The sequence below is a fragment of the Rhinolophus sinicus genome, chromosome 17 (genome assembly GCF_057876585.1).
Source record: "Rhinolophus sinicus isolate RSI-liver-muscle chromosome 17, RSI-T2T, whole genome shotgun sequence".
Lineage (NCBI taxonomy): Eukaryota > Metazoa > Chordata > Mammalia > Chiroptera > Rhinolophidae > Rhinolophus > Rhinolophus sinicus.
In genome coordinates, this window is record NC_142517.1 from 179772759 (window position 1) to 179795237 (window position 22479).

At 36.9% G+C, this 22479-nt stretch overlaps 1 protein-coding gene across 2 annotated transcripts in view; it reads left to right on the forward strand.

Moving 5' to 3' along the window:
* The window catches only part of CCDC150 (coiled-coil domain containing 150), a 74724-nt gene extending 65938 nt beyond the window's left edge, over positions 1-8786 (forward strand). For both annotated transcript variants that reach the window (XM_088793954.1, XM_088793955.1), the window contains 6 exons: positions 1254-1448; positions 1881-1949; positions 2047-2208; positions 3902-3988; positions 6214-6333; positions 6624-8786. In XM_088793954.1, coding sequence (XP_088650080.1) covers positions 1254-1448; positions 1881-1949; positions 2047-2208; positions 3902-3988; positions 6214-6333; positions 6624-6740 — 750 coding nt within the window. In that variant the 3' untranslated portion in view covers positions 6741-8786. The remainder of the gene's footprint in view (positions 1-1253; positions 1449-1880; positions 1950-2046; positions 2209-3901; positions 3989-6213; positions 6334-6623) is intronic.
* The last annotated feature ends 13693 nt before the right edge of the window (positions 8787-22479 follow it).

Here is a 22479-nt window from a genome sequence, read left to right on the forward strand (position 1 = left end):
TATAAGTAAACTTAAACTAGCTTTCATTTACCTAGCTATATATAATAAACTAGCTTTTATCATATATACATATGATCACAGGAAGTGGAGTACAGCATAAGGAATAGTCAGTTTAACTGTAACAGCTAGATACGATGTCAGAGGGGTGGTAGATTGGGGGAGGGGAGTTATCACTTTGTGAGGAGTTTAAATGTCTATTACATTGTTTTGTACACCTGAAACTAATTTAAAAAATTTTTAAAGATAAGCTAAGGCATATGAACAATTTTAAGAGCTGATTTGACCAAAAATCGATTCAAATCAGGCGGCATCCAATCTAGCAGACAGAAAGGAGCTCCAAGGAGCTATATAAAATGAAAGGCTTTTATAGGCAGAGACAGTGAACAAGGAAGTTAAACCAGGCCCCCCCAAAAAAAGATTGATTACTGCAAAGTTACTTTCCTTTAGAGGATAGTAGGCATCGATCAGGCAGATCACCCAGCTAGCGTTGACCAGGCTATTCCCACTTGACTGGTTTAAGAATCCATTTGTGGGAAAGCCGACCTGTAATTAAGTCTCAGTTTGGTGACACAGGGCTTAGCATAAGTGACTTAATTTTGGGCCGATTATCTTGTTTTTAACAGTAATCACTATCTCTTTTTCTACTAGACAAGTTTATTAAAATCTTTAAAAATAAAAGCCAGTATTATAAAAATACATGCAATGATAGTAACTGACAAATATTTATATGAACTATTATATAATTTAACTTCTCTAGACAAGTGGCAGAAAGGAAAAGCTTAAAGCATAGTAATGATAACTGAGCAGTTACTGGATGTCAGGCTCTACATTATCTCACGTAACTGTTATAGGAATCCTATGAGGTAGACTATTTACACACTTTTCCAATGCTGAACCTGAGTCCTAGGGAAGTTGATTATCCAAAACTACTTGGCTAGTAAGTGGTGAAGCTAAGATTTGAACTTAGGTCTCTCTGACTCCAAAGCCACGCTCTTAAAAAGCAAATGATGAACTTATATTTACGCTGTTCATCTGTTCTAAGAAAGATTGTGTTCTTTAAGTGATTTTTCATAATTTTTAACACTAGAGTATTGCTCCACAAATCTACTTAATCAGACATTATTTGTCTCATTTACCCTCCCGTTTAAAAGAAAGGTCTAAAGAGAACACAATACAGGGACAAGGCTAAACATACACTTTCTCTTACTGAATGGAAGGTGAAAACATTCTAATTTGCCCTTTGTGTTCCACAGCTGAAGAAAGCCCTTGATGAAGCCAACTTCAGATCAGTGGAAGTATCCCGAACCAACCGAGAGCTGCGGCAGAAACTTACAGAGCTGGAAAAGCTACTGAACAGTAGCCAGGAGAAAATAAAGAATCAAAAGTCCCAAATTAAACTTCACTTGTCAGCTAAAGCATATAATGCTCAGAATATAGAGAGGATGAAGGTTGTGTGAGAAACCCTAAGTGCCCCCTTACTTCCTTAGTATCTGACGAGGATCCAGGCAGGCAGTGGGACCTAGGGGATGGTTTCAGAGCGCTAACAACCCCCTGTGTTCTGAGAATTGTAGCTACACCCGAGAAGTGGGAAGATTGCCTTGGGGGGGACTATCTCTTTTTCCAGCCAAGATACTGCTGTGTAAATGTTTGGTTTCTCATTAGCTGCCAGTGTCACTTTCTGGTTCCCCATCAGTCTCTTCCATGGTGACATTATAGGACTTTGCTCTTTGGGGGTCATTGGGCTGGATGGGAAGGAGAGCCCAGCAGAAACTGATAACTGGGTCTTCTAAGGGATTCTTTCTGTCATCCTACAGGCAAAAAGAACAAGCCACTTATTCCACTGATCATCTTTTCTATGTTATTTCCACATTTACTTTCAGCAAATAGAAACAGAATTGAGGCAAATGGAGCTGATTAAGGATCAATATCAGAAAAAAAACTATGAACAGGTAGATAAATGATTTCCACAAAAACTCTGTTTCCCATTCACATAAAATCTCAAACTTGGGACAGTTCACCACCTGCCTCCCTCTTGTGCCCTACTAGTCACTGAGTATCCAGAAGTTTGTATCTGAGATGACCAACCTACAGAAGGAGATGCAGCTCCTGGCCAAGAGCCAGTATGATACGTCAGCACGGAACAAACAGCAAGAGCTGCGACTAGAGGCAGAGCAGAAAATAAGGCAGGAACTAGAGAATCGGTGCCAGGTAAAGGTTTCTTAAGATTCACCTCAGAGATTATCAGCAAACAACATAGGCCAAACCCAGCATTAGAGCACCTGGATTATCTAGATTCTATATTGACAAGTTGTTCCTCTTAGCTAAGTCCTTAGAATCATAGCATGTAGGAAGCAGTCTGAGCTTTGAATATGAAACATGTTCTCCATTTTCAAACTAATAAAAATGATACCCATTTTTAAAACTAGAACACACATATGCAAACTACTAGTTACTATGTAAGACTTCTGAACTGAATTTCATAGTTTTTCAGGAACTTTATACTCCTCGGTTCTACCCTTAGCTCTGGTACACCTGTTGCTATTACAGGACTTTGAGCTATTCCCAACCCAAGCATAACATTATAGTACTGAAAAGGGACTTCAAGAGAGCATCAAGCTTTTTCTTTTCTTATTCCCATATCATTCAGAATCCAGTGGGTTTTTTTTTTAATTTTTCAATTACAGTTGACATTCAATATTACATTCATTTCAGGTGCACAGCATAGTGGTTAGACATTTATATAACTTACAAAGTGGTCAGACCAATAAAGCTAGTATCCATCTGACACTATACATAGTTATTACAATATTATTGACTATATTCCCTATGCTGTACTTTATATCCCCATGACTATTTTCTAACTGCCTACTTGTTCTTAATCCCTTCATCTTTTTCACCTAGCTCCCTAACCATCAGGCAACCATCAGTTTGTTCTTTATATCTGTTTCCGTTTTGATTTTTCATTTATTTTGTTTTTTTAGACTCCTCATATAAGTGAAATCATATGGTATTTGTCTTTCTCTGTCTTGCTTATTTCACTTAGCATAATACCCTCTAGGTCCATTCATGCTATTACAAATGTTAAGATTTCATTCTTTTTATGGCCAAGTAATATTCCATTGTCTATTAGTACCACATCTTCTTTATCCCATTGTCTACTGACAGGCACTTAAGTTGATTCCATATCATGGCTATTATATATGAAATGTCCTTTGTCTCTTGTGATAGCTATTGCTTTAAAGTCTATGTTGTCTGATATAAATATTGCTACCCAGTTTTTTGGTTTTTTTTAATTTCCATTTGCATGAAATATATTTTTCCATCTCTTTTAGTCTATGGGTATCTTTTGATCTGAAGTGGGTCTCTTGTAGGCAGCATAGGTATGGGTCTTGTTTTCTTCTCCATTCAGCCACCCTATGTCTTTTAATTGGAGCATTTAATCCATTTACATTGAAAGTAATTATTGATAGGTATGTAGTTATTGCCATTTTATTATTCATATTTTTTTATTTTTCCTTCTTCTTAACGAAGTCCCTCTAACATTCCTTGTAATACTGGTTTAGAGGTGATGAACTCCGTTAGCTTTTTCTTCTCTGGAAGATCATCAAGCTCTTGTTTTCCAACAGACATTCTCTGCCATGAAAGCATCCCTCCAATTTCTGGGAAAAGATGCTAATCTTTTTTTTTCAGGAGAATCCATAAATCAAACTCTGTAATGATATATATATGAATACTGTAGGTGAAACTGAAAATAAATTTTTATCTCGTATTTAGGTAGAACCTGAAGTTAGTACCCAGTAATACTTTCATAATTTGGTTGCCCATTTATTACAAATATTAAAACTTTTTGTTCATTATGGTACATTGGGAGTTTGTAAAAATCTTTGTATCATGTTTTCAGGAATTGGAAGAAACTGTCAGACACCTGAAGAAATGTAAAGAGGCAACAGAGAATAAACTGAAAGAAGCCAGTGTGGAATCTGAACAGGTAGGCCAGGGACATGGACACAGAGACTTACACAAGTTTCCTCAGACACGACCACCTTGAAACATAAAAGTCAGTGTAAAATCCTTAACACAGTTGTCAGGAGTACGACAGGCAAGAACCAGTAACGTACTAAGTATAGTCTCTATTTTAAAGAGGAAATCATTTTTAGATGAAGATTCTGTGTCCTGACAAGAGATACTAGAATGCTGAAATATTGATTAAACCTGAAGTCTAAGTCCCTCCCACCTAATAGAAGAAGGGAAGACCAGCACGTAAGTGGATTTCAATGCATTATTGTTTGACATGAATTAATGAAAGTGGAAGCTCTTTGTTCAATCAATAACTAGAAGTGTAAAATAGATCCTATTAATTTGTGAATATGCCTTCCCTGTTCTAATATTTTAAATTTAGTTTTTTCGAAGATATTTAAAATCAAACATTTTTAGAGCTGGAAAGGATCTTAGAAATCATGAGTCTACTACAACCACCTCTCATTTTCCAGATAAGAAAACAGAGATTCTTAAGCTTTAGGTACCACAGTGACGTTTCTATCAGTTGGTCATGATTTGTCCCTTTTATAGGTAGGTATTAAATTACATGACAATGTGACTGTCAAAATGGTAATATAGAAAGAATATGGACTATGCAAACCTGAGTCTGAATGGCAACTGTGCCCTTAAGGAAGTTACATTTACTTTCTTTAACTCATCACTTACCACATCCATAAAAGTCAGGAAGTTAATACATACTACTCTGTTATTCTGATAGATGGCTCAGAGTAAGTTTCAATAAATGTTAACTGCCTTCTCATTCGCCATACAAGAGGAGACACGATGTACAATGCCATTTCAAGAATCTTTCCCTCCACTCCTGGTAAAAGTGCTGGAGAAAGGTGGGGATGGGTTGGGTTTGGTTTGGGGGGGATGGGAGTGTCACTGTCATCAGGATGTACAAACAGACCTGGAAAATATTTCAGCTTTGTAGCTTTCTAAAAGTTAAATGACAAGGGGAACTCTATTTTCTTATCTCACTCTTTTGTACCCACACTATGACCTGCCTAATATAGGACAAGTACATAGTAGCACATTGTTTATTGAGTATTATATGGCAGGCACCAGGGGATGGAGATGTGAGGCCCTCTCAGACTTCAGATTCAAAACACAAAAATGCTGTCCATGAAACAAGTCATTTTACTTATTATGCTAGTAGAATATGTTCTGGAGCTGTTTTGAAGCAATATTCATATAAAATAAAAGTCTGTTGGTTCTGCCTGCAAAATACCAGTGTATCCCAAATACTTAGAAAAGTGCAGGTATATATAGGCACTCAGTAAATATTTGTCAAATACATGAATACTGATTCCAGTTCATCTTCAAAGACAAACTATCAGAGGGACTGTTTTCAAGTCTAACAAAGATAATTTGAAAGTTTGTGTTTATGAGCTAAAGTATAAATTCCATGTTTCCCCGAAAATAAGACCTACCCTGAAAATAAGCCCCTGTTAAGACCATCATCCAGACGGATGCATTTAGTATGTTATGACGATGTTCCAGAAGAAGATGACATGACTGTACTTGAATAAATGTAGATTGTTGTACATGAAAAAATAAGGTATCCCCTGAAAATATGCCCTAATGCATCTTTGCATTAGGAGCACAATTTAATATAAGATCCAGTCTTACTTTTGGAGAAATACTGTATAAGACCCGGTCTTATTTTCAGGGGTACACGGTTTTTAAAGGAAAAATAATACAACTTACGCTAAACTGGTCCAGTTTTTCACTAATTCACTCTATTACTTTCTATTACTATTACTACAAAGCACAACAGAAGAATCTAGCCTTTGCAGTTTAAGGACTTTGGAGAAGTATTTAGAGAACTCAAAAATTCAACATATGGTTTGAATTACCATATTCATCTTCAGTGCCATTTTGTATTTTCATTCTTCTCTTATTTTTCTCCTGGGTCATCTCTTACCGTAGTTCACATCCAGGAAATATTAACAAATGCATAAAAAGCAGCAGGCCTGCATATAGTCTTTAATTCCGCATTCAGAAATTACTTTCTCATCTATCTGTAGGATGTGTATTGTGCAAACAGGATGCAAGGACCTTATAGTCAGAATTCGGGTCTTTTCACATGTAGCTAAAAAGTCTCTAGAACTAATGTACAAAAGACTTAAAACTGTTTGTTGTAACTTTTAATGATAACGTTTATATGTTCAGATAACAGCTAACCTGGAAGAAGCTCACCGCTGGTTTAAGTGCAGGTTCGATGGCCTACAGCTTGAGATGACAAAAAACCGGTTGCACAGGCTTCCCCGGGAAAACAGGTGGCGGGAAGAGGTAGGGCACTTAGACATGGCTGTTTTACACAATTCTGGGTTTGTTTCTTCTCAGATTTCTAATTATAGAAGTTCTTCACCCAACTACTCTCTTTACTAATCCTTAGATTTCTTTAAACTATTGCTAGGAAACCAATGAACTAATTTTTTTTCTTAAAAGTTCCACCTCTCCCCAACTGTCTAGATTGGAACCACAAACTTGATGAATAAATGATATTCATAAAGACAAAATAGGTCCTCAGCTCCTGCAGTTAGTTTTGAACAGTGTTAGGTGTGATTTCTTTCCAATAGGACCAAGATAAAAGGCAAGACGTCATGTCGAACCAGTCTGTTCTACATCGGTGGGAGAGTAAACAGAGTGGTAGACTTGTACCCAAGAAGTGTCGTTCTGAACTAGAGAGAAAGTGATGTCCTTGACAGAGGAGCTTCTTCATTTATAGCGACACCGCCATTGAGTCCCTGAGCCCAGCCGCTAGGGCTCTCCTGTTTCCACAGTCATCAGAACATGAAGTATTTGATGTGGGCTAAAGATTTGGGGGACCTGAGTTTATCCTTTTATGAACTCTGATATCAATACAGAACCACCCATCTTTTTGTCTCTTTCCCCATTTTCTTCCCAATAAATTTATATTAATTTGTGTAGGACAGGAGATCCTGTTGCACAATACTCGGCTATTTTTCTAAGCACATTTGAGCAAAAAGCCTTTAGTGAGGGACTAGATGATATGGCAGCTAAGTGATATAATACTTGGTTTCAGTGAAATGTCCCAGTGTAACATCCACTAGATAATCCTTGGAAATAGAATCACCTAGAAAATGGTAAAAACTCTTCCACTGTCTTGTAAACTTATACCCTTCTATGCTGGGTAATTACCAGTGTATTTTGATAAGACTAATATCTCTATACTTACATAAGATATATACTCAAAGATTGTAAATATCCAAGGCAGCTATAAACACAAAAGTTTATTAAATATAGCAGTCTTCTCTGTTCCAGGAGACTCTGCCTGACCAACCTAGCTCTCCCTTACTATAGTAAGCAGTAAAGTCAGCTTTATCTTTTTATTTCAGATATTGAATGCTGGATTAGGTAATCTAGACAAATGTATGTAAATAGATGGCATGATACTTGACTTATTTGATGCTCAAGTAATGGTAGCTGCTGCTGATACTGTCGGGAACTAAATCAAGTGAGCAGTTGGAGGGAATATCAAATATAAGACTGTCAGAGGTTAATGAGCCCACCACTCAATTTTTTTGTATCTGGTAGAAAAAGACAAAGCTGACTTTCTTGCTTACTATGGTAAGGAAGAGGTATGTTGGTCAGGCAGAGTCATCTTTTATTAGAGCAGACTGCTGCTCTTATATAGGGTTTTGGGGAAGCATGGAGTTTAAGGATTGGAAGACTGCAAAAGCTTAAATGGGTTGACACCTGTAGAAGTGTAATTACTTGGGTGAGTCTGTTGTTGATTATTTGGCATCCAAAGGCAAGCTTATTGGAGCATGTCCATTCCTGTGTATCCCATCTTTCAGAAGTGAGAGACTCACTTGCAGGATTATAAGAGCTCATGCACAAAAACAAGTTGTCATTGATCAGTGAGAAGTTTAAAATTGGTTCTGATGGCTGTTTGTTACCATACCTTCAGAACAGTTATCTACTGTTCCATCTGTTGGGAAGGTGGGAACACTTTATTATTTGTGCCCCCTTTTGGTCTTTATGTTAGGACAGTGGCTCTGTTGAAGCATTCAGGAATGAACAAACAATGATTTTGTCAATCCTGATACAATACAAAGTGCTAGCACTGGTGCGGACACCTCTCTAGAGAAAGATAATTCATGGCTATTTTATTACCCATAATTACTTTGGCTAATGAATTTAAACTTCTTTGTTGTATCTCCAAGACTTGGGCTATGCTATTTATTGGGATAACAAAGTGAGGGAACACATTTTTCATGATCTCAAGTTGTCTAACTCCTATGTGATTTATCTCTTTGGACTTTTTATAAGGAGGTATAGTCAATTGAGGATTTGGGGGAGTCATCTTGAAACAGCCTAAGTACGAGTCCCACAGAACATGCCAGACCAATAACCTTGCTCCTGGGTTGGCATTGAAAACCTTGGTCCTAAATTCGACATAAGAAAAAAAATCTCAGTTACTGCACAAGAGAGATGATCAACCTTAATGGGTTGTAAAGATATTGTCCTAGAGTTTGTCATGCCAAGAATATTTATATCCTCCTTGTCCAGAACAAGGACACTTTTCTTCACTTATGTATTGTCCTCAAAGGGTATCATTATTGGTAATGTTAGTGTAACATACCTTTATATCATTTTTTGGATTGGCTATTGTACTAAACACTAGCTTGGAGAAGAGAATTATAGAGTTAGACTGGTGATCATTTCTAGTAAAGCTTATATTTAATGTGATGATTTACTAAAATATTTCTATGATATTTTAAAAGTTTCTATAGTCTTTTTATCGGGTCTATTATATAATATACTAGCTTCTATTGTGGGACTCTACTTTCACCTGAAACAACCAAAAAACAGGCAAAATATGAAAAAATGGCTTCTAAGAGACTGGACATCATGACAGAAGGAACAGTAATCCCTGAGAGAAGGGAACAAATGAGGTGAGCCGTACTATTGCCCTAGCTTACAGCCTTGAGAGATTTCAGTTTACAGTGCAAAGAAGGGAAAAGGAAATCAGGATGGAGCCTGGAGGGTTCTCTGAGTTAAGGAGCCAGAACTTAGAGTCCGGGGAGACAAAGGCTGCTAGAGTGCCCGAGAGGAGAGGGCTGCATCGAGAGAGAATTTCAGAGATGTCCAGAGAACCCTCTGAGCATTCATCTGAGTACTGGTCAGCACACGCATGTAAGGAAACTACCTAAGGGCTGGAGAAAGAACCATCCAAGGTAACAGTCCCCAGCGCGTGCACATAGTACCAGTGCCCACCAGCCAGTATTGGAAACTTCATTATGTACAGGGCATTGGGTCGAGTATACAACATGGTCTTGTCTCAGTAGTATACAGTAGCCCTAGAGTGAACACCGCTCTAATGTAAGCCCATCTAACAGATCTTAAAAGCAAGACCCCAGATGATTAGTTTCCAAGTAACTATGTTCCAAAACAGCTTAAGAATATTTAGGGGAATATAAAAATATATGGCACCTCTCAAGGTAAAATCACAATGTCTGGCATCCATTCCAAATGTGTCGGGCATGCAAAGAAGCAGGAAAATATCACCCATAGTGAGAAATTAATCAGAATTGACCCAGCACTTACACAAGTGTTAGAATTGAGAGACAAGCACATTAAAACAACTATTATAACTGTATTCTATATGATCAAATAGTATTATACCAGTGGATAGTTAATGGAAAGAGAAAGTGGCAATAATTCATAATTATTTAGTTATGTTTTAGACTACTCGGATTAATTGTAGATAACAATATCAACAAGCACCCTGTATTGTTCCACTTGTGAGTTTAGAAGAAGGACAAGGAATTTTTATAGATTAATGTCTCCCTCAGAATAGCATCATTAGACAGATTTCGGATATTTATCCTTCAGTTTCTTAGCCAGTATTGGACAGTTGTTATTTCAGTGACCCTTTTGCTTTCAATATCTCCTGGTTTCTTTATCATCAAACTTCCCGTTCTTAACAGAAGACCTTTGGTCTAGTTTTATCTCAGGGGTCAGTTGTTTTACAAACAAAGCCTTAGCCGGTTTACTTTCTAAGCCTCTCTGAAAACATCTAACCACATAATAGATATTTTCCAAAATAGTTTCACATTTCAATTTACTTTTTCTTATTTAATTCCCTAGGTTAGATTTGAGCCCATTAACAAAAAGAGAGGACAAGGCTTCCTTTGCTTCAGCTAGCTGCTGGGTTTACCCAGAATACCGTTTGAAAAAAAAGAGCAAAATTTCTATTAAAAAAAATCATTATTTGATAATATTTGGCATGTCTCTTCTCATATGGGCTCTTTTCTGGTGATCAGTCTCATTTAATGAGCAAGATGGCTTTATATTGTCACTGTGCTATATCACCCTGTTTTCCACTTTGGACTTCTTTAGGCAATAAGGACTCTGTAAGCCATTTTCTAATGTAAGCCCATCTATAAATGGTCAGAAACAATGTACAACATACACAAGACTAAAACAGACTATGGAATATTTTCTGCTTACCAACCCCAGCAGAAAGAGGGCTTTTCTTTTCTGATAGTTCTAAATAAGAGATTCAGGATTGAGTCTCATTGGATTGACTGATCACATGTCCACAAAGATGGATTACATACTGATTGGTTAGGTCTGGATGTGAGATGTGACCATCTCTGAAACACAGTGGTTCCCCCAAAGGAAATCAACGAGGTAGTTTCAGATCAAAACCACCAATGTCCATCACAGCAGTGAAAGCATTGTGAGTAGAGAAAATACACTCAGGTGGGCACGAACTCAATTTCATTAACACTGCAGCCAGAGAGCTCTAAGTGCTAGGTACCTGTTACATTGGCACTCCTTTTCCTCCAGAGCATTTACATAAGATAGCCACAAGCTGTCACATTCTTCCAGAAGCTTTAAAAACTGATTCTTTAATAATCTGTGAACAGGGACTCCAGGTAGCTAAAGACAGTGGCAACTACATAGCTAGGTAACTCCCCATATTTCCTTCAAAAGCAATGTGAAACAAAAAAGGAAAAGTAAATTCTACACAAAAACCACATTCTCAGCATAACTTGAGGTAGACAACGTCAAATCTTCAAAATAAATAAAAGCACAAAAATTACCCGATCCCATTGCATGCTCTCTCACACTTCTGCCCCACCTCACTTCACCTCACACAAGGATGAGTAGCAGGCAAAAGCAGATAAAATTAAAAATAAAAATAAAAAGCTGGAAAGACAGAAAAAGGAAGCTAGTGAAGGGGTCTAAGAAGAATAAGTTATAAGGGAGAATAGATTCAGGTGAACGTAAGAGTCATTGAAGAAAGGCAGGAAAACCACCAAGAAAATGAAAATGACAAAGAATTTAAAAAGGTCAGAGAAAAACTAATGGAAGATAGGCAAAGACAGAATAATATATTTGTGTTGTTGGAGCCCCTGGGGAAGAAAAAAAAAGAACAGAGGTAACATTTAAAATTACATTCCAAGAACACTTTCCAAAAATAGAAAAAATATATATCTGAATCTACATATTGAAAGGACTCATGAGGTACCTGGAAAAAACCAAATGATCCACTTTGAGACAGTCTAATAAAACTATTAGATTTTAAAGGCAAATAAAATATTCTCAAGGTCTACAGGTACAAGGATCATGTAACTTACTAAAGCAAAAGAGACCGGCATCAGACATTTAAAAACCAACACACTATACCAGGGGGTGGGGGATAAGATTTATGTTATTTAAGGATGCAAATTTGCAATAAATAGTAAATAAACCATAGAGATGTAATGCAGAGTATAATGAATACAGACAACAATACTGTACTACAATCATCAAACTTGTTAAGAGACTAAAATTTAATTATCCAACCACTAAAAAAGGATAACTAGGCAAGGTGATAGGTAATAAGTGTCACTACAATGGTAATCATATTACAATATATAAATATATTAAGTTAAAATGTATACCTTCCATTTACACCGCTATATGACAAATATATTCAGTTTTTAAAAATCCAACACACTAAGCAAGGTGATAATGGAACAAACAGAGTGATAGGCAGAATCCTAAGGTAGGCCCCACGATGGCCCACCCTCTGGTGTACATGCCTGCATCATCCCTGGGACTGTCAAAATGAGGAATTTTACTCCCATGATTAGATTATGTATCATGGTTGACTTTCAGGAAGGGACACTATCCTGGTGAGCCTGACCTAATCACACACATCCTTTAAAAGCCATTTCCCCCAGTTGGTTGCAAAAGGGGGAAGTCAGAGATTTGACATAAGCAGCCTGTTTCAGCTCATGCTGCAGATATTCCTAACATCTCTCAAAGGTCCACAAACCCCAAACAAGCAGTGGCTGGCCTCAGAGTGCCCTGTACCTCTTAGTAAGTGGCCTCAAGCCTGGTACAAACAAAGATTGCATTGAGACCCATCAGGTGGCCCCAAGCCTGTCATAAGCTGCAGCCAGTCCTGGCTTGGAATGTGGCTTCAACTAAGTGACCACAAACCTGGCACTAGTGGTCACTGGCCTCAGCACACATTGTGTTTCCACCAAAGAGTCCTAAGCCTAGCACTAGTGGCCGCCAGCCTGTTTGCAGCATAGCCACTCCAATCACCTCCAAGCTCGGCACAAGCAGCAACTTTGTAGCCCCCATCAGGCAACCCCAAGATGGGCACAAATGGTGGCTGACCTTGGCCTGCACTGGAGCCCCTCCCAGAGGGTTCAGAATCAGTACACCCAATGGCCAGCTTCAGACCACACCAGAGTACCACCCAACCAGGTCCACAAATAACACACCTGAAGGGTGGACTTTGTTGGCAACATATCACTGCTAAAGCGATTCCCACTCTGGGTTCAGCCCTAGCACAACAGCTTGTCTGCTATAGTCATGGCCAGCCCTCACAGCCAGTCAGCCTGAGGGCCAGTCTGAACCTTGATGTGCCAACAAGGCTTAACTACAGTAGGAGGGCACACTCAACCCACATAAGTAACACTCCTGGAACACCCAGCTCCGGTGAATAGGGAGACTCTGCCACTGGGCCTCACAGGATACCTAATACATAGGAACAAACACACGGAGACAAAGAAACATGTCCCAAATGAAAGAACAGGACAAAACTCCGGAAAAGGAATTGAATGAAATGGAGACAAGTAATCTAACAGATGCAGATTTCAAAACACTGGTATAAGGATATTCAATGAACTTAGGGGAAGAATAGATGAACTCAATGAGAAATTCAACAAAGAGAAACCATAAAGAACCACTCACAAATGAAGAACACAATAACTGAAATGAAGAATATATTAGAGGGAATCAATAGGTTAGATAAAGTAGAGTATCAACTCAGCAGTCTGGAAGACAAGCTAGTGGGAAAAAACCAATTGGAACAGCAAACTGAAAAAAATTTTAAAAAATGAGAACCCCTGGGACATACCAAAATTCACATCATAGGGCTTCCAAAGAAGAAAGAAAGCAAGGCATTTGAAATCTGTCTGAAGAAATAATGGCTGAAAACTTCCCTAATCTAAAGAAAGAAATAGATATACAAGTCCAGTAAGCACAGAGTGTCCTAAACAAGATGAACCCAAAGAGGCCCACACGAAAACACGCCATAAATAAAATGGCAAAGGTTAAAGACAAAGAGAAAATCTTAAAAGGAGCAAAAGTCATGTACAAAGAAGCTTCCATAAGACTATCAGCTGATTTTTCAACAGAAAGTGCAGGCCAGAAGGGAGTGGCACAAAATATTCAAAGTTATGAAGAGCAAAGACGTACCACCAAGATTACTCAGCAAGACTATCATTTAGAATCGAAGGACAGATAAAGGGCTTCCCAGACAAGAAAAAGCTAAAGGAGTTCACCACCACTAAACCAGTATTACAAGAAATATTAAAGGGACTTTTTTTTTGTTTTTTTTTTGCCACCCTTCTACACGGGAGCAAGTAGACGTTTCTCTGAAACTGCTCACAGTTGTTCCAAACCTTCCTGATTCTTCTCCAGGCCTTAAAGGGACTTCTTTAAGTAGAAAAGAAAGATAAAAAATATGAATAAGAAAATATAGAAAAAAATTCTCACTTGCAAAGGCAAACACTTAGGAAAAGCAGTAGATCAACCAACTATAAAGCTAGTACAAAGGTTAAAAGGCAAAAGTAGGAACATCATGTAAAATTACAACAATAAATTAAAGGATGCAAAAACATGCAGAAGAAGTAAAAATGACAAAAACAAACATGGAGAGGGTGAGTAAAATTTGTAGTGATTTAGAATATGTTTGAACTTAAGCGACCATCAAGTTAAAATAGACTGCTGTAAACATAGCTGGTATATATGAAGCACATAGTAACCACAAACCAAAAATCTACAAGAGATATACAAGAAATAAAAAGAATCCAAACACTAAGAAAGTCACCAACATATAAGAGAACAAAAGAATAAAGGAACAGAGAAAAACTACAAAAACATTTAGAAAACAATAAAATGACAATAACTATGTACTTATCAATAATTACTTTAAAAGTACATAGACTAAATGCTCCAATCAAAAGACATAGGGTGGCTACATGGATAAAAAATAAGACCCATACATATGCTGTCTACAAGAGACCCACTTCAGATCGAAAGACACACATACACAGACTGATAGTAAAGGGATGGAAAAAGATATTTCATGCAAATGAAAATGAAAAAAACAGCTGGGGTAGCAATATTTATATTAGACAAAATAGACTTTAAAACCGGCTGTAACGAGACAAAGAAGGGCATTTCATAATGATAAAGGGATCAGTCCAGCAAGAAGATATAACTCAAATATCTACACACCCAACACAGGAGCACCTAAATATATAAAGCAAATATTGATGGACATAAAGGGAGAGATCAACAGTAATAAAGTCATAGTAGGGGACTTTAACACTCCATTGACATCAATGGCTAGATTATCCACACAAGAAATCAACAAGGAAACGGTGGCCTTAAATGACAAGAGAGCAGAAGGACTTACTTGATATTTTTAGGACTTTTCGTCCAAAAGCAGCAGAAAATACATTCTTTTCAAGTTCACATGTAACATTTTCCAGGATAGGCAACATGTTAGGCCACACAACAAGTCTCAATAAATTTAAAATGAAACATCTCTGATCACAATTTTATGAAACTAGAAATCAATTACAAGAAGAAAACTGAAAATCATATATGTGGAGTCTAAATAACATGCTACTAAAGAACGAATGGGTCAACAACAAAATCAAGGAAGAAATCAAAAGATACCTTGAGACAAATGAAAATGAAACAATGACCCAAAATCTATGGCACACAATGAAAGCAGTCCTAACAGGGAAATCCATAGCAATATAGACCTCCCTCAAAAAACAAAAAAATTTTCAAATAAACCTTACACCTAAAGGAACTAGAAAAAGTACAACAAAACCAAAAGTGAGAAGCAAGGAAAAAAAAAAGATCAGAGTAGAAATAAGTGAAATAGAGTCTAAAAAACAATACAAAAGATCAATGAAATCAAGAGCTGTTTCTTTAAAAAGATAAACAAAATTGATGAACCTTTAGCCAGACTCATCAAGAAAAAAAGTGAGAGGACCCAAATAAATAAAATCAGACAACCGACACCACAGAAATACAAAGAATTATAAGGAAATACTATGAACATTATATGTTAACAAATTGGACAACCTGAAAGAAATGGACAAATTCCTAGAAACATATAATCTTCCAAGGCTGAGTCAGGAAGAAACAGAAAATATGAACAGACCAATAACCACTAATGAAATCAAATGAGTAATCAAAAAACTCCCAACAAACAAAAACCCTGGACCAGATGGTTTTACAGGTTGAATATTACCAAATGTTCAAAGAAAAATTACTACCTATCCTTCCCAAACATTCTAAAAAGGTTGAAGAGGAGGGAAGGCTCCCAAACTCATTTTATGAGGTGAGCATTAACCAAAACCAGGCAAAGACACTACAAAAAAAGAACATTATAAGCTAATACCCCTGATGAACAGATGAAAAATCCTCCAAAAAAAAAAAAAAAAAAAAAAAAAACATTAGTAAATCAAATTCAGCAATACATTAAAAAGATCATACATCATGATCAAGTGGGATTTATTCCCAGGATGCAAGGGTGGTTTAATATCCACAAATAAATTAACATGATACACCATATAAACAAAATGAAGAATAGGAATTATATGATCATATTGATAGATAAAGAAAAAGCATTTGACAAAATCCAACATGCATTTATGATAAAAACTCATCAGCAAAGTGGAGATAGAGGGAACATGCCTCAATATAATAAAGGCCATATATAATAAACCCATAGCTAACATCAAACTCAGTGGTAAAAAAGCTGAAATCTTTCAAGATCAGGAACAAGACAAGAATATCCACTTTCACCACTTTATTCAACGTCGTATTGGAAGTCCTAGCCACGGTAATCAGACAAGTAAAAGAAAGAAAATGCATCCAAATTGGAATGATGTAAAATTGTCATTATTTGCATATGACACAATACTACATAGAGAGAACCCTAAGGAATCCACCAAAAAACTATTAGAACTAATACATGAATTCAGTAAAGTAGCAGGATGCAAAATTAACATTTAGAAATCAGTTGCGTTTTTATATTTCAATAATGAACTATCAGAGAAATTAAGAAAATCCCACTGGCCGGCCCCGTGGCTCAGGTGGTTGGAGCGCTGTGCTCCTAATGCCAAGGTCGCTGGTTCGATTCCCACATAGGCCAGTAAGCTGCACCCTCTACAGCTAAGACTGTGAACAACAGCTCTCCCTGGAGCTAGGCTGCTGTGAGCTGCCGCCGGCTGCTGAGTGCTGCTGTGGACTACCTTGTGCCGCTATGAGCGGCCAGTGACCAGCTTGAGTGGCCGGCAGCCATCATGAGCGGCCTGCATCCGGCGAGAGCTGCCATGAGCTGCTGTGAGCAGCTGACCAATGACACTGGTGACTGACTGCCTCAGCCGGGGGAACTCAAGGCTCATACCTGCATGGGTCAGGAAGCTATGTCCTACACAACTAGACAGAAACAACGGCTTGAACTGGAGTGGGGGAGAGTGGGGGGGGGGTGTGGAAGAAGGGGAAAAAGAAAAGAAAATCCCACTTATAATTGTATTAAAAGAATAAAATACCTAGGAATAAATTTAACCAAGGAGGTAATAAAAGACCTGTACTTGGAAAACTATAGACACTGAAAAAACTGAAGAAGATATAAATAAATGAAAGCATATACCAGGCTCATGGATAGGAATTAACATCGTTAAAATATCCATACTACCTGAAGCAATCTATAGATTCAATGAAAGCCCTATGAAAATACCAATGGCATTTTTTCACCGAAATAGAACAAACAATCCTAAACTTTATATGCAACCACAAAAGACCCTGAATAGCCAAAGCAATCTTGAAAAAGAACAAAGCTGGAGTTTATCACACTATCTGATATCAAACTATAACTACAAGGTTCTAGTAATCAAAACAGGATGGTACTGGCATAAAAACAGACACATAGATCAACAGAGTAGAATAGCCCAGAAATAAGCCCATGCCTGTATGTCAATCTATGACAAAGGAGGCAAGAATATACAATGTGGTAAAGACAGTTTCTTCAATAAATAGTGTTAGGAAAAGTTGACAGATACCTGCAAAAGAATGAAAGTGGATCACTTTTTTACATCATATACAAGAATAAAAATAGATTAAAGACTTAAATGTAATACATGAAACTATAAAACTCCTAGAAGAAAGCATAGGCAGTAAATTCTGTGACATCACTCTTAGTAATGTTTTTCTGAATATATCTCCTTGGGCAAGGAAAACAAAAAACAAATGTGACTACATCAAACTAAAATTTTTTGCATAGCAAAGGAAACTATCAACAAAACAAAAAGACAACCTACTGAATGAGAAGATATTCACCAATGATACATCTGATAAGGGGCTAATACCCAAAATATATAAGGACTCATACAATTTAACACCAAAAAAAGAAAGAAAGAAAGAAAGAAAACAATCTGATTTAAAAATCAGCAGAGGACCTGAATAGACCTTTCTCCAAAGAGGACATAATGGCCAACAGACATATGAAAAGATGCTCAACATCACTAATCATCAGGGAAATGCAAATAAAAACCACGAGATATGACCTCACACCTGTCAGAATGGCTACTATCAACAAATGAACAAACAAGTGTTGGTGAGGAGGTGGAGGAAAGGGAATCCTCATGCTCTGTTGGTGACATTGTAAACTGCTGTAGCCAGTATGGAGTTTCCTCAAAAAATTAAAAACAGAACTACCTTATGACCCAACAATTCCACTTTTGGGTATTTATCTGAAGAAATCCAAAACACTAATACAAAAAGATACATGCATCCCCTATGTTTATTGCAGCACTATTTAGAATAACCAAGATATGTAATCAACCTAAGTGTCCATCAATAGACAACTGAATAAAGAAGTGGTACATGCGTACATATAACTGAATATTACTCAGCTATAAAAAAGAATGGAATCTTACCATTTACAATAACATGGATAAACCTAGAAGGTATTATGCTAAATGAAATAAGTCAGAGAGAGACAAATATCATGATTTCACTTATATGTGGAATCAAAAAAAAATTTAAAAAAAAATAAGTGAACAAGCAAAAGAAAAACTCATAGAGACAGAACAAATTGATACTTACCAGATGGGAGGGGCGTTAGGGGGAATCAGTGAAAAAGGGGAAGGGATTAAGAAGTACAAACTGTCAGTTATAAAAACAGTCAAGGGGACATAAAGTCCTCCTTGCATAATCAATAATATTGTAATAACCATGTATGGTGTCAGATGGGTACTAGACTTATTGGGGTGATCACTTTGTAAGTTATGTAAATGTCTAATCACTACATTGTATACCTGAAACTAACATAATATTGTATGGCAACTGTAATTGAAAAATTGAAAAAAAAAAATTTGAGTAAAATAAAATAAAAAAATAAAGAAAGTTAAGCAGCCCTCCACTTAAAAAAAAACAGCCAGAAATTCTGGTGTGTATAAATAATAACTGTTATGTCTGTGCTTAGATCTTTATTTCTGAAAATAAAGTATGCATCATAAAGCAAAAAAAAAAACAGCTACAATGAGACAGCCATTCTAACGCTTGTGAAGTCATATTATGGAAAAGACAACAAATAAGTGTTGTGAAGATGTGGAGAAAAGGGAACCCTTTACACTGTTGGGATTGTAAATTAGTACAGCCACTATGAAAAACAGTACAGAGGTTCTTCAAACAATTAAAAATAGAACTATATGACCCAGCAATTCCACTTCTGACTATTTAACTGAAGAAAATGAAAACGCTACTTTGAAAACATATATGCACCTCAATCTTCATTGAAACATTATTTATAATAGCCAAGATATGGAAGTAACCCATGTGTCCATTGATGGATAAATGGATAAAGATGATGTAGTATATACCAGGGTATATAAAATGTGGTATATAAAATGTGTGTACAAAAAAAGAATACAAATTTTAAATGATGTTATCTATGTGTTACTTTTCAAAGTTGAATTGAATTATGGTAGCAATGTGTAGTATGACATTTGCTCAAAAGATGGCATTAATCAAACGAATGTTAGCATCACCATGCAACAGGCAGGACAGTCAAAGAAAATAGTGGAAGCATGGTTGTCATTTGAGGCGCACAAGACCATTTTGAAGTAGTATTTGAAATTTGAGAATGTTGTGGAAGTACAATGACAACAGAGGCATGAGTGTGCAACAGAACCTCCAACACGCCTAACAATTGCACACATTCGTGAAAGTTTGAGAAGCATGGTACTGTGTGTGATGTGCACAAGGGAAGATCCAGGAGGTCTCGCACAGCAACAAGTCCTGCTTCTGCTCTGGTGTTAGAACAGTTTACGCTGATGGTAACCACTTTGAGCACCTCTTGTAATTGCAGAAGTCAAACGTGACTTGTATTCATTCATCTCTTGTTATCAGTATATATTGAGTATTACAATTTTAATACAGTTTTCCTTTCTTAAAATGTGTATACATTTTTTGGCACCCTCTGTATATATAATGGAATATTATTCAGCCATAAAAAAGAATGAAATCTTGCCATTTGCAACAGCATGGATTGACCTTGTGAGCATTATGCTAAGTGAAATAAGAGAGACAAATACCATGTGATCTCCTGTACATGTGAAATCTAAAAACCAAACCTAAACAACAACAAAAACCAAGCTTATAAAGACAGAGAATAGATGGTGATTGCCAGAGGCAGGGGGTGAAAGGAGGGCAAAATGCTTGAACAGTGCCAAAAGTGACAAACTTCCTATTATAAAATAAATAAGTCATGGCCATGTAATGTATAGCAACTATAATTAATAATACTATGTTGCATATTTGAAAATTGCTGAGAATAAATCTTACAAATTCTCATCACAACAAAAAAACTTTTGTAACTGTGTATGGTGATGAATGTTAACTAGATTTATGGTGATTATTTCCAGTATATATAAACATTGAATCAATATTTTACCCCTGCAACTAATATGTCAATTATATCTCAAAAAAATCTAATGGAAAAAATTGTATTTAAAATGTAAGGGAGAAAGTCATCATTATTTACATAAATGTTGCAAAAGCCTTTGATGAAATTCAACACCGCTGAAGATACAACTATGCAAGAAAATAGGAATAGAGAGGGTTTTTTAAAAAACATCAAATATGTAAGTATACATAAAAATATATATTTATTTTACATAAAATCTTATTCCTGACAGCAAGGCAGGGATGCCCACTATCTCCATTATTATTTAACATTGTATAAATAGAAATATTAAACAATGCAATTAGAAAAATCAAAGGCATAAGACTGGATAACTAAAAAGTAAAATGATCTATTTGCAGATGACAGTGTACCTGGAAAACTTGAGGGAATTAACAGTAAAACTAACTCAATAAAAGAATTAAGTAACTAGTAGGATGTAAATGAAACATACAAAAATCAGTAGCTTTTACAGAGGTTCTATTAGGAAAGCACTGAGTGTTATTAAATAAGGAATAAGGCTTCGCACAATGGGGAAGTAGGAGGGAGTAAAGGTCCAGAGGGAGTAGGAGGATCCCAGCAGTCCTTAACCAGCCTTCCTAAAGCCGTGATGTGATTTGCAGGGGAATCTGGAAAGTCAGGCTTGTCCAGGGGCCAGAGTGAGAGCACAGAGGGGAGCTGGTGAACACCTATGGGAAGCTGTGGCGTGTGTGTAGGTTTGGGGCAGCAGAGCTGGCAGTAAGGCAATGAGCTGGAGGCAGGGCCGAGAAGAGCAAGGATAAATGAAACCCACCAACACCGCTGCATTTGTCCCCACATCTAACCACCATGGTTAACACAGAATAATGGCTTCTGCTTCACTTCCATGTACTAAATTTCTTGCAGAGTCCCCTGGCCATCTCTAACATGGGACCACAAAAGGAAAGGGATTCCAGGAAACATAGTTCCAACTTAACCAAACTGACACAGTTGAAACCACACAGGGCCATACTTCTAGTAATGGGTGTGGGTGGCCTGTAGGGGAGCTGGTCACGTGCTTCTTGATTTCAGTGGTGCGCTCATGGCTATGTTCACTTTGTAATAAGTCACTGGCCCTACACAGGATTTGAGCCCTTTTCCCTAAGTATTTATACATCCATTAATCAGTCATTTAAAAAAGAAATGTGTTACAATCATTAAAATAATTTGGTACTGGCTCAAAAATAGACAAACAGTTTTAATGAAACAAAACAAAAAGTCCAGAAATAGTCACCATTAGAATTTGGTATGTAGATGATTGGATAAAGAAGTTGTGGTATATATACATAATGGAATACCTTTCTGCCATAAGAAAAGATGAAATAGTGCCATTTGCAACAAAATGGATGGATCTTGAGATTATTATGCTAAGCAAAAAAAGTCAGACAGAAAAAGTCAAGAACGATATGATTTCACTGACGTGGGATATAAAACTGAAAACAACAAAGGAACAAGACAAACAAAGAAACAAAAACTCAGACACAGACAATAGTTTAATGGTTACCAGAGGGTAAGGGGAGAGGGGGATGGTAGATGAGGGTAAAAAGGGATCAAATATATGGTGATGGAAGGAGAACTGACTCTGGGTGGTGAACGCACAATGTGATATATAGATGATGTATTATAGAATTGTACTCCTGAAATCTATGTAATTTTACTAACAATTGTCACCTCAATAAACTTTAATTAAAAAAAAAAAAATTTGGTATGTGATAAAGATGATGTGAATAAAGAATTAAAACCCTTTCTCTTTTTCCGGGAGGAAAAGACCTTGGATTTACCCTCTCCCAGCATTCTTTGCCTGGAAACCTGATAGGGTGGAATGTCAGCTGTGTTCCCAGGCAGCGTTCCCTAACATAAAAGTGACTTCTGATGAGGACACTGCA